Below are 15,947 nucleotides of genomic sequence, written 5' to 3'. Positions count from 1 at the left end.
ACTAAACACATATGGACCATACATGGCCGGTTATGGAGTCCACTATCCAGTGCTTTACAACACTCCCCCTTGGATAACATAACTGTGCCGATGCTAAGGGATCGATGCAATACGCTTGGGGGTGCTGCCTCATTAAAACCTTACCAGGAAAACCCAATGGGACAAAACCACGGTGAAGGAAAAAGATTACAGCACGCATTGCTCCCCCTGTTCCAAGCATCACTCTAAGTCCTTAAGCCTCCGCATTCCAATCTGGTGCATGAGCTTCTTGAACGTTGTTGTCGGTAATGCCTTAGTGAAGAGATCGGCTGAGTTGTCGCATGATTGCACTTGCACCACTCGAACTTCTCCGGCCTTTTGTAGTTTCTGTGTGAAGAAGAACTTCGGTAGGATGTGCTTCGTCCGATCTCCCTTGATATAACCTTCCTTGAGCTGTGCGATGCAGGCCGTATTGTCTTCATAGATTACGGTTGGTTCCTTTTCCTCGACCATACCGCAATTCACCCTGATGTGTTGAGTCATCGACCTCAACCATACACTCTCTCGTTCGGCTTCATGAATTGCTAGGATTTCCGCATGGTTAGACGAAGTGGCCACAATACTTTGCTTCATAGAACGCCACGAGATCGCCGTACCACCATGTGTAAATACGTAACCTGTTTGAGACTTACCATTGTGTGGATCGGATAGATAACCTGCATCAGCAAAACCAACTAAACCTTCTTTGTTATAGTTAGTATAATATAAACCAAAATCTACCATCCCTTGTAGGTAACGCAACACATGTTTAATACCGTTCCAGTGCCTTTTAGTTGGACAAGAGCTAAATCTTGTTAGGAGGTTCACGGCAAAACATATGTCCGGTCTAGTGTGGCTAGCCAAAAACATTAACGCTCCTATAGCACTGAGGTATGGCATTTCAGGTCCGAGAACTTCTTCATCGGCCTTCTTTGGACCAAATGAATCTTTATCCAAATCTAAGCTTCTAACAACCATTGGGCTGGTCAATGGGTGAGCTTGGTCCATGTTAAACCTCTTGAGTACCTTTTTATGTGTATGCCTTTTGATGCACAAGAATTCCATTACCAATGTACTCAAGTTGTAATCCCAAACAGAATTTTGTCTTGCCTAGGTCTTTCATCTTGAATTCTTTCTTTAGATATTCGACTGTTTGGGCGATTTCCCCAGAGGTTCCAAGGATGTTTAAATCATCCACATAAACTGCTATAATTACAAACCCTTTGTTTGCAAACTTCTTTATAAATATACATGGACTGATTGGGTCATTCTTATAGCCTACTTTAGCTAAATATTCACTTAACCGGTTATACTACATTCGACCACTCTGTTTCAGTCCATAAAGGGATTTATTCAGCCTAATGCAGTACTGTTCTCGAGAACCACTCTTATCTTTGAGCTCAAAACCCTCTCGTAATCTCATATATATTTCATTATCCAGTGGACCATATAAGTATGCGGTTACAACATCCATTAACCGTAAATCCAGTTTTTCTCTTATAGCTAGACTTATTAAGTACCTAAATGGTGTTGCATCCATCACAGGGGAGTATGTCTCCTCATAGTCTATTCCTGGTCTTTGAGAGAATCCTTGTGCTATAAGCCGTGCTTTGTATCTCACGATTTCATTCTTCTCATTTCTCTTTCTTACAAAGACCCACTTATGTCCAACTGGCTTTATTTCAGGTGTTGTCCTTAAGATCGGACCAAACACACTTCTCTTCTTTAAAGAGTTTAACTCCACGTCAATGGCTTCTTTCCACTTTAGCCAATCTTTACTTTGAGTGCACTCTAATATAGACGTGGGTTCATGATCCTCATTTATCTCAAGTGCTACCTTGTATGCAAATATTTCATCGATGTCGACATCTTTACGGTTCCATTGAATTCCAGACATGATATAATTTATTGAGATCTCATTATTATCAATACCTTCAGGACCTTGAGGTTCAGCGTCCCAATCCTCATTTGGTACCTTAGGCTTTGCCGCGGCTATGTCTGTATTTTCTGTAATTCCCTTAACCTCGGTCTGTTTTGCACCTTTAGACTTCCGAGGGTTCTTATCTTTGGAACCTAATGGTCTACCTCGTTTCAAACGTGGCTTAGACTCTGTAGCAACTTGATTATTGTGTTCCTTCTGAACATCAATACGTACTGGTGCATTACAAGCTGGTATGTACGATTTTGTTACTCTCTTTGGGTCAGCAAAGGAATCTGGCAATTGTATAGCTAGCTTTTGCAAATGTATAATTTTCTGGACCTCTGCATCACAGGCTAGAGTCCGAGGATCTTGCCAATTCAAGGATGTTTGATTCCATGTTATTTCTTTAACCAGCTTGCTAGTCTCTCCACCCAACATAGGGAATTCGGATTCTGTAAATTGACAGTCCGCGTATCTGGCCTTAAATAAATCTCCTGTGGTTGGCTCAAGATACTTTATAATGGTGGGAGACTCATATCCAACATATATTCCCATCCTCCTTTGAGGTCCCATCTTAGTTCTCTGTGGTGGAGCAATCGGTACATAAACGGCACAACCGAATGTTTTGAGATGGGATATGTTTGGCTCATGACCCGTTAATAGTTGGGATGGTGAATATTTGTGTTCACTAGATGGCCTGATGCGTATAAGTTCTGCTGCATGTAAAACTGCGTGTCCCCAAGCCGACACAGGAAGCTTCGATCTCATTAGCAATGGTCGAGCAATTAATTGTATTCGTTTAATGAAGGATTCAGCTAATCCGTTTTGTGTATGGACATGTGCCACAGGATGTTCCACACTCACCCCCATGGACATACAGTAATCATTAAACGCTTGGGATGTAAATTCACCAGCATTGTCTAGACGTATAGTCTTAAGTGGAAAATCTGGAAAATGTGCTCTTAGTCTTATAATTTGAGCTAACATCCTATCAAATGCTAGGTTCCTTGTGGATAACAAGCAAACGTTTGACCATCTGGTTGATGCATCGATCATAACCATAAAATATCTAAACGTCCCACAAGGTGGGTGTATTGGTCCACATATATCCCCTTGTATCCTTTCCAGAAAGTTTAAAGTCTCTTTATGGACTTTGGCTGGTGATGGCCGTATAATAAGTTTCCCTTGTGCACATGCTACACACGTAAGATTTTTAGGGATAACTTTTCTCTCTTTAAGGTTGTGCCCATTTGAAGTATTAATCAGTTTACGCATCATGTTCGTACCCGGATGGTCAAGCCGGTCATGCCATAGAGTAAACTGTTCATTGAACATTTTGTGCTTTGCCAAGTTAGCTTCTATCATGTTAATTTTAGCATGGTATAAACCAGTGGCTAGTGCAGGTATTGTCTCTAGGACCTTCTTATGTCCGTTTACAATTTCGGTAATGTATAGAAATTCTTTGCTACCCTCACCCTTTGTTTCAATATGATAACCATTCAACCGAATGTCTTTAAAGCTCAATAAGCTTCTCTTAGAGCTGGGTGAGTACAAGGCATCACTTAGTTCAATATGTGTGTCATTAGGTAATAATATATGAGCTTGGTTGTAGCCTTCTATTAAGCTTGTTATACCCGCAATTGTACTAACATTGGCACTTTTCATTATGAGGTCTATGAAATATCTTTTATCCTTCAATATTGTGTAGCTGGATCCACTGTCCACCACTAGTACATTCATATCCTCAGCCATTTCTATAATGTCAATAATTTTGTTTTAAACTTTTTTAATAAAACAAGCAAATATATATTGAAATAAAATCATTGAATTTAAACCAAAATAATTATCCAATACATTACCATAAAATCATAAAATTAAACCAAAATAAAACCGAAATTTAGTCATCATCTTTAAGGCAATCGGAAGTCTCATATTCTAGTAAATCATCATTCTCATGGTCGAAGTCATCTTCACCATCGAGATGCACATAGTTGGCTTCCAGGTTCTTCTTCAAGACTTCTTGATATGCATCAATAAGATGCTTAGGGATTCTGCAATTCTTGGCCCAATGGTTGGACATACCACATCGGTGACAAACAGATTTAGCCTTGTTTTGTGGTTTAAAGGACCCACGGCCCCTACCACCACATCCGCGGCCTCCACGGCCATTACCGTCAAAGCGGCTAGCCTGGAATTGTCCATGACCACCACGTCCTCTACCACCACGGCCACGGCCATAGTGTCTTTCTCTGTGGACATAGTTGGTCTCTTTGGGTTCCTTAGGCTCATTCGGATTTTGCTTTACCACATCCACCTTGTGTGCTTCTGGTAATGGGGTTGTACCAGGAGGTCTCATAACACTGTTCATCAACAACAATTCATTGTTCTGCTCAGCTAGCAGTAGACACGAGATTAGGTCCCCATAGGTTTCAAAACCCTTTTCTCGGTATTGTTGTTGAAGCAATATGTTGTTAGGGCTAAAAGTAGACAATGTCTTCTCTAGTAGCTCTTTCTCGGTGATCTTAGTACCACAAAACCTAAGGAGTGAGACAATCCTAAAAAGCTCTGAGTTATACTCATCCACGAATTTGTAATCATGGATCCTTAGGTTTTTCCAATCGAATTGAGCCTTTGGTAGGAGCACCATCTTTTGGTGTCCGTATCTGCGTTTAAACTCTATCCAAAGGTCAAAAGGATCTTCTATGATGAGGTACTGGTTCTTAAGACTCTCAGCAAGGTGATGGCGCATATGCATAATGGTATTGTACTTTTGTTTGTCAGATGGTTCAAAACCTTCCTCAATGCACTCAAATAAGTCCTTTGACTTTAGCATGATCTTAGTGTCCAATGCCCATTGTAGGTAGTTGTCTCCGGAAGCATTCAAAGCAGCATAGTCTAGGTTGTTAAGCCTTGCCATCTGCATAAAACAGAAATAGACAACCGATCATTAGCATGCGGTGTTTGAGACCGAACCATGCAATCATTTAATAGGTCATGCGATATTTAAGACCGAACCATGCCTTAGGCCATGCGGTATTTAAGACCGAATCATGCCTTGCCTTATATATATATTTTCGGTTTAGTATGCATGGAAAAATAAACAAATCTAAATAGAAACTAGTCATGCAACAATTTCTTTTTCTTAGATGTTTTTAGAGATTTCCTTTTCTTAAATAGTTTTGAGTTTTAGAAAATTTTCCTTTTTCTTAATCATTGGATAATAACAAAATATTTTTAACCCTTTAAGTTAATAATTATAATTAATTTAGAAATTATCCAAATTTATTTTATGTAAACACATAATAATTTTCGATTTTAAATTCTTGGTTTTAGGGTTTGAATTTCTCAAACACCTAAATCGATTTTAACTTAGGCTTTTAGGGTTCTTATGCAACCTAAATTTACAGGAAAAATTCTATGCCAAATTCGATTAATAATTTGAAGGATGCATGCAATTTCAGAATTTAAATATCCTAGAACAACCACATTAATACTTCTTATGAAGCTTGAATTTAACAGTTTAGTTCTAGGTTCTTATGCAACAAATAATCAAGCAACAATAAGCAGTCAATCAACCGGATTTATACTTGACATAGTTTGGTGCAATTTCACAAACAATCTAATAATCCTAAACATCCGATTTTAAGTTTTATAGTTTAGGGATTTGAGAAACTTAAGAACATGTTTGTTTGATTGTGTACTTGTAATTTTTTTTAGGGTTTAATAGTTTTAGGATCAGGTTCGAATATATGTGTCCAATAGGTTCGATATTACCTTAACACCAATAGGGGTCTGACCGGTTTTGATCTGGAAGCTAAAGACCTCAGATATCACTTGAACACGAACCGCGAACCTCGATCTTGTTTGCCCTTGAACACGAACTGATTGCCGAACAGGAGCTTCCATGAACAAGGATTGAATCACGAACAGATCACAAGTCCGAACGGCCGCTATGTCTTCAAACGAACAAGGGAAGAAGTAGGCGGCGGTTTTAGGGTTTTGGTGGAAGGAGGATGAACGACGGTGGTTAGGGTTTTTAGAGTTTTACTCAGCTGGATCTTTAGAAACGATCGTGCTGATAACGTGTTGTAAAACGAGAGGATTCAAAGTGTAGAATATCTTCTTATTCTTATTCATGAATGACTTAAGGTTACATATATATAGTGTAGGGTACAAAACCGACTAGGAAATAGAATAGGGCCGATGGGCTGTAAACACTAAACACATATGGACCATACATGGCCGGTTATGGAGTCCACTATCCAGTGCTTTACAACATAATTTTTAATGTTGGTGGATATATGGAACTAATCAAAGAATTGTGTTAAGTTTGATTCCAATTAATAAAATAAGTTTACAGCCAAAATTTTGTGAACTATTTTAGTCATGAGAGTTATCCTGAGATCTTTTTTGTTTATGTTTATGTTTATGTTTTTGTGCTTTGTTCGACCAACTAGTTGTACTAGATCAGATCGAGAGTTAACCCAACTATAAGGGTACACATAAACTTGAGAAACCCATTATAGGGTATAAATATCTAAACCTCAAACATATGAAGCGAAAGACATTCCTAACATGGAGTGACACTGCTCCCGCAGCACTGGGCTATATACACTCTTTAGATTCATCTAATCTAACTAGCATATTCGGAGGTACTACTGTGGGAGGCCAAACCCATAGACCATAGTATGCGGCTAACAATTAAAACAAACAACAAAATGATACAGTACTATAAAAACCAAAAAACAAAGGATAAGAAGAAGCTGAAATAAAACTTCACATTTAAAATCTGATCAAAATAACATAAAAAATGTTATCATCCATAGAATAATGATAAGAAAAAAGAAAAAGAAAAAACTATCAGACCAATAATGAAATCACTCTTTCTACAAATCCGACACCACTATAGATAGTAAACGATGCAGAGAATGGTAATGACGCAAAAAGCTCAGTCTACCAACCAAAATGCAAGACATGTGTTCATGATCATGAGTCATAACTAAAATTACAAAATGCAGAAAAAACATAACTAAAATTCAAATTCAAATTGCCATTTCAACCAAACAGACAACAATAAAGGTGAAAGATTAATAAAAAAATGGAACATATCATATATTGAAAGGTTTGCAGCTGAACTTTGACATCAATCATATAAAAGTGTGATTAAAACAAAAGGCATATGGTAAAGAATCAAAAGATCAAAGAATATCATTTGCATATTCAAACTGTAACATACACACCAATGAATGATTCAAACGAGAATCAAGTTTCACCGACTCTAAGAGACCAAAGGATAGGCAGTAGGACAATAATATAAAATACTTCAGAAGTTCAGATCATTATATTAAAAAAGAACAAGCCAACAAATACAAGTGATAAATTCTAACATACTAATCATCAGTGAGTGTATGATGCAAAATTTGGGAATGTACTTTACATGTTTGAATCGATCACCAAAGATTGAGAGCATAACACAAAACAAATCTATTCATGATTCAAGAAAAATACTAACATAATCTGCAAGAATTTCAACTACGCTTAAAACAAAGACGTACATGAAACTCATTCATGTATCTATTTCATACATAAAACAAGAGACTCAAGCAGGGGGTATAATTTATAATATCTAGCACAATAATCATTAGTTGATAATGCAAAATTTTCGCAAGCTTTAGAATAATCAATCACCATGGCCCATGTTTTCGAGCATAAAGCAAAACAAATACACTCGAGATTTAAGAATATTATTACCATAAACAATGTGCAGGAAAATCACATAGATTCAATATACGTATCTACAGAAGACTCCAAGATGCATCTACATTTCATAAACTAAAAGAAACTATCATACACACAAAGACCAAAAACAGAGATAGTACTTTAAACACAAAATGTAATGCAGAATTCTAGGATGGCATTCACATGTTTAAGGTTTTCAACATAAACTCAAAACAATTCAAGATACCAAGAAAACTACAATCATAATTGACATAACTCACATAAACTCAAAACAAGTACTTTCAAGATACAAGGAAACTACAATCATAATCTAAATAAGTAACACAAAATGTAATGCAGAATTCTAGGATGACATTCAGATGTTTAAGGTTTTAAACATAAAACTCAAAACAATTCAAGATACCAAGAAAACAACAATCATAATTGACATAACTCACATAAACTCAAAACAAGTACTTTCAAGATACAAGGAAACTACAATCATAATCTACATAAGTCACATATATTGTCAAAATAAATATCTTCCAGAGACTCTAAGATGCATCCATTATATAGAATAAGATATCTTATAATAACACACAAGCATTGAAACAGAGAGAATTAACAATAACAATTTAAAACACACAATGTAATATTCGAACACCCAAAGCAAAATCAACATTTTTTATCAATGATATTTTAGCAATAAGTTTCTAGAATTTGACGAATAGATCAAGAATAGTAATGATACTAAGACAGCTAACATAATAAAACATTTTAATTATATATGGTGCTTAGATCTGTAATTTTAAGTTCTATAAAATCAATTTATCACGGAGAAGTCGAGATAAGCATATACCTGATCATAAACCCTGCTACACTCAAAAATTATCCTTGGCATCAATGAGAATGCAAACCTGAGGAAATCAATTAGTTTATACTTCAATCTCTCACTTGTGATTTTCATATACAAACAAGTTTGCGAAGCACATAAAAAAAATAAAAAAAAAGGTCAGAAAGCATATACCTGTCAAAGAAGTCTGCTACACTTGAATCTACCCATCTTAAAATCTGAACATCTCCAGAAGCACATACCTGCGCAAATCAGAATTCGTTAGTCTTTTATAATTAAGTGAATGCCATATACTTACCTCTTCTTCTCTTAAGCCTTCTTTTCTCTGCTGGTCGTTTTTACCATCCAACAAGTCACAGTCTTGTCTTACGACCTCTTTAGTTTTCTATCTGGTCTTTGTCTTAAGAATCAGTAAGCTGTCATTCATGTCTTATGGTTTTTACCAGCCGAGGGTACCAAACTTTGAGAACTCTTTGGTTCTTTCTTCATGTCTTATGGTTTTTACCAGCCGAGAGTACCAAACTTTGAGAACTCTTTGGTTCTTTCTTCATGTCTTATGGTTTTTACCAGCCGAGGGTACCAAACTTTGAGAACTCTTTGGTTCTATGTCTTTTGTCTTAAGACTTATTTAGCCGTTGGATAATCCAACAAAACGCAACCTCTTTTCCAATTCCCAACATGCATGCACTACCAAGCCAACAGTTCACGAGTTTGCTCGGGACAATGTCCCCAAAATAGAATCTGACAGAACACCATTAGATTAGTGTCTGCCCATGATCTTTTTTGGGTTTTGAAAAAACAAAACCAAAACAAAAACATCAAAAACTAAAATCCCCGATACATAAGAATCCGCAAAACAAGAAACCAGAACCAAATAAAGGCTTTGAATTATTTGTTAAAGAGAGGATCTTTCTTTGTAAATGGATCAAGAAAACAAAAACCAAAATTAAAATCTTGATTCCAAAACCACAATAATACAAAAACCAATTGCTTAAATACAGGAAAAATAAATCTGATCAGATCATGAACTCAATCGGTTGTAATGGCTCGATTTCAATCCTCAAAACAAAATTGAAAAACAAAACACAAAACAAAAAACACAAAAACAAAACGAGAGAGACAGAGTAATACCTCGACGAAGTCGGAGACAAGCTTCCAAGGATTAGATTCGAAACCCCTAAAACAAAAGTTAAAAACAACAAAGGATTAATAAGATTTCGAAACCCTAAACAAAATCACGAAGAGGTTCAGGGTAAGAAACTTACGAGGAAGAAGAAACAAAATGGATTGAAATAGCTTCTTGCCCGAATTAAACCAAACAACCCTAGATCAGATCAGTACAACATATATATATATATAAGAACGATTAGTGAGTAAAGTAAATCTAGAAACCCAAGAAAAACAAAGAACACGAAGAGGAACAGAGGAGTAAGAACCCTAACCAAATCAATCACGAAGGAGACCAAGCCCAGCCGATTGTTGTAGTTTCGTTCTCGAATCAAACCAAAAACAAAACCCTAGATAGATCAATACAGCATACATAAGAGCGAGCGATTACAAAATAAACTTATCAATCCAAGAAACGAATTCACGATACAGAGAAATTGAAATACATACAACTAACCTTAATTTGAAACCAATCATCACGAAGGAGACGAAGCCCAGCCGATTATAATAGTTTCATGCCTAAATCAAACCAAAAACAAGAACCCTAGAAAGATCAACACAAAATATATAAGAGCGATTACCAAAAAAAACTTATCAATCCTAAAAACGATTACGCGATTAAGAGAAATTGAATGCATACTACTAACCTTAAGATTAATTTGAAACCAATCTCCCCACGAATCGTCGAAGTCGTAGACTTTTTCATTCTTCTCGNAAAAAAAAAAAAAAAAAAAAAAAAAAAAAAAAGAGAGAGAGAAAAATTTGGGGAAAAAAATAATAAAGTATGAAGAAAAAAAAGAGTTTCTGTGAATATATAAATATAATCGTTCATGCGTTATCTAACGAGTATAATTATCATCCATAATGATTGTTGATCCATCAGATACTTTAAAATCGTACGATCCTAAATGATGCAATTTAAACTAACCGTAAACGCGTTTTAGACGCAGAGAAAATTGACGTTTTTTTTCTTTCTCAACGGTTAAATTGTTAATAAATCTAATTTTTTATATTGTGATTAGATGATATGATCATGAGACCATCCAAGACGACCCTTGAGTCTTGCTCAACACGAACGAAGTCAAAGATCAACTCTTCCTACCAAACTGCTATTTGGGATGCATTCTTACCTCATCTAGAGCATATCTCGAAGTTGAATCAGTCCAATCAGAGTTTAGGTGAAGGAGTTATTCATTTTACAAATCAGGTGAACTCATGGCTACGCGACTTAGACCTACGAGAATTCAAAGGAGGATTCCGACCAAGCCAGAAGTACTCAAGCTATGAACAAAACTGTTCTGAAATCTTGATCCATCCTAGAACCACTGAGAATTGGAAGCACGTTAAAATCAGTTCATACTTGAAAGATATGGATATTTCAAGTCAGTGGATCTGTCCTAGTTCCATTTTCGCGTCTGAGCCAAAGATCGTGTTACACAGACCAACTCAGAATCAATTTGGACACGAAATCAACTGGAGGATCTCAATGGATCTCTTATGTTTCCAACAAGCTCAAGAACACAAGATTTGGCCAACAAACCACAGAGTTACGTCCCATTTGCCAAAGGAGGTGGATCTATTTCTTAACTTGATGAGTTTCAGGTCCAGTTGGTTTAAGAGCTTCCAGAATTATGTTTGGCAACCAGGAGTTGTTTTCTACTAAGCCCAAGATGAAGAAATGATACAGCCCATGCTGTTTCTCATCAGCAAATTGGATCAAGGAGTCAAAGAGAGTTAAAAAGATCAAGGAGGTACTTAATGGGCTAATACAAGAACTTATGGCAAAAGAGAGCATGGGAAATTATTTTGGGGATGATACCTATCAAGTCCAGCCCAGTTTGAGCCTAATTCAAGTCCAAGAAAGCCCAAAATAATCACTTTATTTTGTGGTCAAAGAGAAGTGACGAAAATTGGAGTTCAACTCACCTTGGGAAGGAAACCTTGGGAAGACAAAATTCAAGAGTTGAATCTTCATTCAACTATCTATCTTTATTGTTTTTAGTTTCAAGAATAATACTTGGCTTTGTTACCAAGTTTTCTTATCTTATATAAACTCATGTAAGAGTAAAGAAATAATCAACAATCCAACTTTTTATCAAAACCTTTTCTTTTTGAGAGTGATTCTCTTCTGTTCTTTGTGAACAAAACCGATTGCTTGGTGTGATTCCAACAATCAAAACCGACTACTTGGTGTGATTCCGATAGTCAAAACCCCGATCTCCTTGGTGCGAGGCTGAGAGATCTGATCTTTTTGGTGTGAGGCTGAAAGATCAAACCGGTATATCAAGAGTTTTTCCGCAACTCTTGTGCGACCATTCATTCCACCATCCTTATTCTTGAGGCTTCGTCGTCTTTAGAATCAAGGTGTCTCTATCAACCAACTCGAAGGTGCCGAATCTTTGGGAGGATCATATCATTAGAGAAATCTATATATTTAATTTTCTTTAATTAAATAAACATTACAATCCTTTATTCTATAAAGCACAAGTCACTAATAAAAATGTGACATATCAACAAAACCAAATTAATTTTAGAAAAAAAATAATAAAAAAAAAGTGATGGTAGGCGAGAAAAATAATGATTATCGTTTTCAATTATTATCATTAAGAAAAAAAATTCTTTAAACATTTTTCTTTGTCATCACTCACGATCTCCACCTCTTCCACTTCTTCTCCGCCAAAATCTCGACTATCTGTATCTATAAACTCTTTCGATGGTCTTCTCATCTTTTCACATCGATTATTCTCCACAATCAGGTACTTTCTTCATTCTGAAGATTCAATTTTACGATCTCTTTTTTTTTGTCAGTTTATTATCTCCTCTTTCTTCATCGATTATCTCATATTTCTGTTTTTCAATTATGGGTCTAATTAGTTGGTTGATTATCTTAAACTGATTAATGTTTAACATGTTATCATCCATGTCCAGGAAAAAGAGTTAAGAGACAAAGATTGAAGATTGAAGATTCTCATTGTCGACAAGTGGGTAAACGTGAGACAATGACAAATGTTGTTTTCAAAGAAATATTTATAAATCTGCAGGGTATTTATCGCAGAACTTTTGAATTTATCATTGTTATTCAATCGTTATCTCAAACATCAGCTAAGTTATTAACCCCTTGATTCCATCTCTAAGTATAGGTTATGGAAGTTAGCAGTTCCCTAACTATGACAACTAGAATAGAAATTGGTAAACTCATATTCACTTATCTTGGTTTTTTATTTTGCAAGCATAAAAATCTTTATCTTAGTAGTAAGGGTCAATTTAATTTTTGGGCATGTAAAGACCCGTTCATTTACCTTTAAAATCTTATTCCACACTTACAGTAATTGTCCATTCTCTTTTTTAAACGTTTCTTTTTATTGGCTTTTGCAGTGGATGCAGCGGATAACACATGATCATGATGAACCTTTTGTATTTTCTCTATATTGTTCTCTGATTTTTCTATATGCACCAGCATCATTATATCGATGTTGTGATTACTTAGGTGTTTATTTTTAAGTTTGATGAAATACAGAAATATTGCCAATAAAGCTTTATGGAGCTTACTTCTTCGCCCCTTCCATTTTCGACCAGTCACTTTCTCTCTCTAAGCTCACTTTATGGATAATTCATCCCTATGTTCTTTGTATGTGTTTGACGAAAAACAAAAAATGTTCTTTGTATGTAATCGTGGGTTAAAGTATATTTTAATTGCATATCACTTTTTCACAGATGGTCTCAACATTTTTATTTTTTTTGTTGGATTATAAAATGCACTTTGATTCATATGACTACGGGGTTAATACTAGTTAGGTATTGAATGGCAAGTAGATTTTACAATAGTTTTTAGATTTTGTTTTTCAAAAACCAATTTTTTCTCCATTCAAAAATTTTACACTAAATAAAACAAAATGTTTGGAGCTTTTTTTTTACATATATTAACAAAAACTAGAATCCACATAATTAGAGATTTTAGCTAAAACTTACGATTCTTTTATTTATTTTTATTTTTCCATATGTAAATATTTTTTAAAATAACCAAAAAATAACTTTATTACAAAAACTGAAATCTCAAAAAATAAAAATCAAAAACTAAAAACCAAAAACTATAATCCAAAAACCATTTAAAAACCATCTTTCATTCATGACCATAGTTGTCATAGAGACTCAAATTAAACCACTCGAACAAAAAATTATAATTAAATTCCCTTATATAGAGCGTGAAACATTTGAAACATGTAATTGACTCAAATCCTCTAATAGCTTTCTTATTTTCTTACTCTATAATTCTTGAGAAAGTAAATAACGTAAAACCAGTATTTATATATGGGCCAATACTTTTTAAGCCCATCAAAATTTAGCCTAGTTTCATTTTAATTTTGTAACGGTTATATTATTAAGAACATTAAAAAAAGACGTTGCGATGCAAATCAATTATCAATCAATCGCTAGTGATTTTAACATTTGCGATTTTGCTTTCGTCGATCTCTTCTCTGGTAGCTATTCGGGAAGATCTTCGTCGTCTCTGCAAGGTTTTGTTTTCTTTTATTTTGTTTCCGTTGAAATTTAATTTTGGCTTCTTCTTGATTTTGCATAACCAACCCCCTTTTCCGTGAATGTCATAATTTTCATACCCTAAATTTCATTTAACTATAGGCCCAAGACATACCTCTTGTTCATACACACACACACACACACACACACAATTATATATCAAATTTTCAGAAGAATACAGAATTAAATTTTAAAACGAGTGCTTTCTGATTTGACTGTTAGTACTTAGTACTGATATGATGTTGCCAATGAGAGCCAGCAAGAGAATGAAACCTATGATCATCCTCACGAGATAGATATACCGTGGAGTCTTCCGGTTTCTCTCCATTGCTTCCTCTGTAATAATAAAGCATCCCGTCTTCTCTGTCTTTACCATATATGACTTCTTGTCTTTGGACGCACCAGAGGCTCTTGACGTATCTTGTTTCATCTGTAAAGGAAAATCACAATAGTCATTATCATGTAAATTCAACATATGTTTTGAGATCGTAAGATCCAAGTAGCCGCAAAATCAACTCAAAGACCTCTTGTTTTAGTTGAGATTCTCGGGTCTTTCTACTGATGGAAGGTTCATGAGAAGTTTGTAGATCTTTGCTCAACGATATCATCTCATCTAAGCCTGTTTGAGAGTGACTACTGGAGCTACCAACGCTTTCACCACCTGGACTCGATGTTCCTTGGTAACTCTGTCATATTAGAATTAATACATGAGACTACAGATTAATTACTCCATGAAGGTATATTGATAATGAAGACAAGTGATGTACCGTTGCAGATATCGATTCAACATCACTGTCAGTGTCACAGCTATAGTCAGGAATGATCCCTGATAAAGGTTTCTTTGGCCTGTGATCACTGCGGTTCTCTTGCATATATGTAGTTGGTGTGGATATGAATTCTTCATTGGCAAACAAATACTCAACCTGCTCTCGGTCAATATGTCTCAATCCGCCGAGAAACTCATCATCATTTGGGGATAAATGTGGCAGCAAAGTAGGATTGTTGTTGTCACTGAATAACATGTCTGGATGCAATACATCCCACAAAGAGAGATCTTCTTGTTTATTCGTTGGGCTTTTCAAATCATCCACAGAGATACCAAAGATTTTATCTTGACCTGGCTGCTCAAACTGAACAACATGTAAAAGAAGGTTTGAGTTATAAAAAAAACAAGTAGAGAGAGACTCATGAATAAGGAAACATGATTCAGAAACTGGACTCACCTTGGGCGCTCTGTTAACTGCCGCTCTGACAGAATTCGAATCAGAGACCATAGATTGACTTGGCTCACTCGAATAGTTACCACCAAATGGGATGTCCCCATCTTCACCCTTATACTTTACTTGGCAGATAACATAGTTCCTCTGAACAAATTCCAAAGGTACACACACACATGGTCGTTGCCAACAAAACAACAAATCAAACACACATGAGTTTGAACAACTCAACCACAAGCTTCGGCAGAAGCAAAACACTCTGACAACAACAGAGTTGGAATCTTTCCACAACACAGAACCACAAGTTGGGCTAGAGGTGCTATCAGTGGAAAAGATGAGTTAAAACCCCCAAAACCATTTCAACAACAACAAGACTAAAAAAATTAGGCCACAGATTTTACAACACTCAAAACCTTAAATTGAACTTAAAGATGGCATCAGACAGATGAATCAAACCCAAATTTCATTAACTTCAAGAAGATCAAGAATTAGAGTATCAGAAACATATGAATAATAA

The 15,947-nt window shown here is 35.6% G+C and overlaps 1 protein-coding gene and 2 long non-coding RNA genes across 3 annotated transcripts; 1 reads left to right on the top strand and 2 right to left on the bottom strand.

The window, feature by feature from the left end:
• Positions 9,950 to 10,364, bottom strand: LOC109126077. The gene is made up of 3 exons (XR_002033141.1): positions 10,325 to 10,364; positions 10,135 to 10,221; positions 9,950 to 10,027 (listed from the first exon to the last, which is right to left on the bottom strand). It is a non-coding gene; the product is annotated as an uncharacterized LOC109126077 (long non-coding RNA).
• Positions 12,302 to 13,362, top strand: LOC104707947. Its single transcript, XR_754728.2, has 4 exons — positions 12,302 to 12,433; positions 12,606 to 12,719; positions 12,818 to 12,866; positions 13,053 to 13,362. It is a non-coding gene; the product is annotated as an uncharacterized LOC104707947 (long non-coding RNA).
• On the bottom strand, positions 14,266 to 15,934 carry LOC104707946 (NAC domain-containing protein 69). The gene is made up of 4 exons (XM_010424408.2): positions 15,437 to 15,934; positions 14,981 to 15,343; positions 14,738 to 14,899; positions 14,266 to 14,643 (listed from the first exon to the last, which is right to left on the bottom strand). Exons 1-4 carry the CDS (start codon positions 15,485 to 15,487, stop codon positions 14,404 to 14,406), a joined length of 816 nt encoding a protein of 271 aa, XP_010422710.1. The 5' UTR covers positions 15,488 to 15,934; the 3' UTR covers positions 14,266 to 14,403.

Source organism: Camelina sativa, chromosome 8, assembly GCF_000633955.1.
Source record: "Camelina sativa cultivar DH55 chromosome 8, Cs, whole genome shotgun sequence".
NCBI classification, from domain to species: Eukaryota; Viridiplantae; Streptophyta; class Magnoliopsida; order Brassicales; family Brassicaceae; genus Camelina; species Camelina sativa.
The sequence above is the reverse complement of the archived record's forward strand: the minus strand, read 5'-3'. Positions and strand labels throughout refer to the sequence as shown.

What these genes read in the sequence shown, in the direction of transcription:
- LOC104707946 (XM_010424408.2), bottom strand. Translation starts at nt 15,487, where the DNA reads ATGGTCTCTGATTCGAATTCTGTCAGAGCGGCAGTTAACAGAGCGCCC. An exon ending in CAGTTAACAGAGCGCCCAAG is followed by an intron (nt 15,344 to 15,436) that starts GTGAGTCCAGTT and finishes CATGTTGTTCAG; the next exon opens with TTTGAGCAGCCAGGTCAAGA. An exon ending in AATCTCAACTAAAACAAGAG is followed by an intron (nt 14,644 to 14,737) that starts GTCTTTGAGTTG and finishes TTTCCTTTACAG; the next exon opens with ATGAAACAAGATACGTCAAG.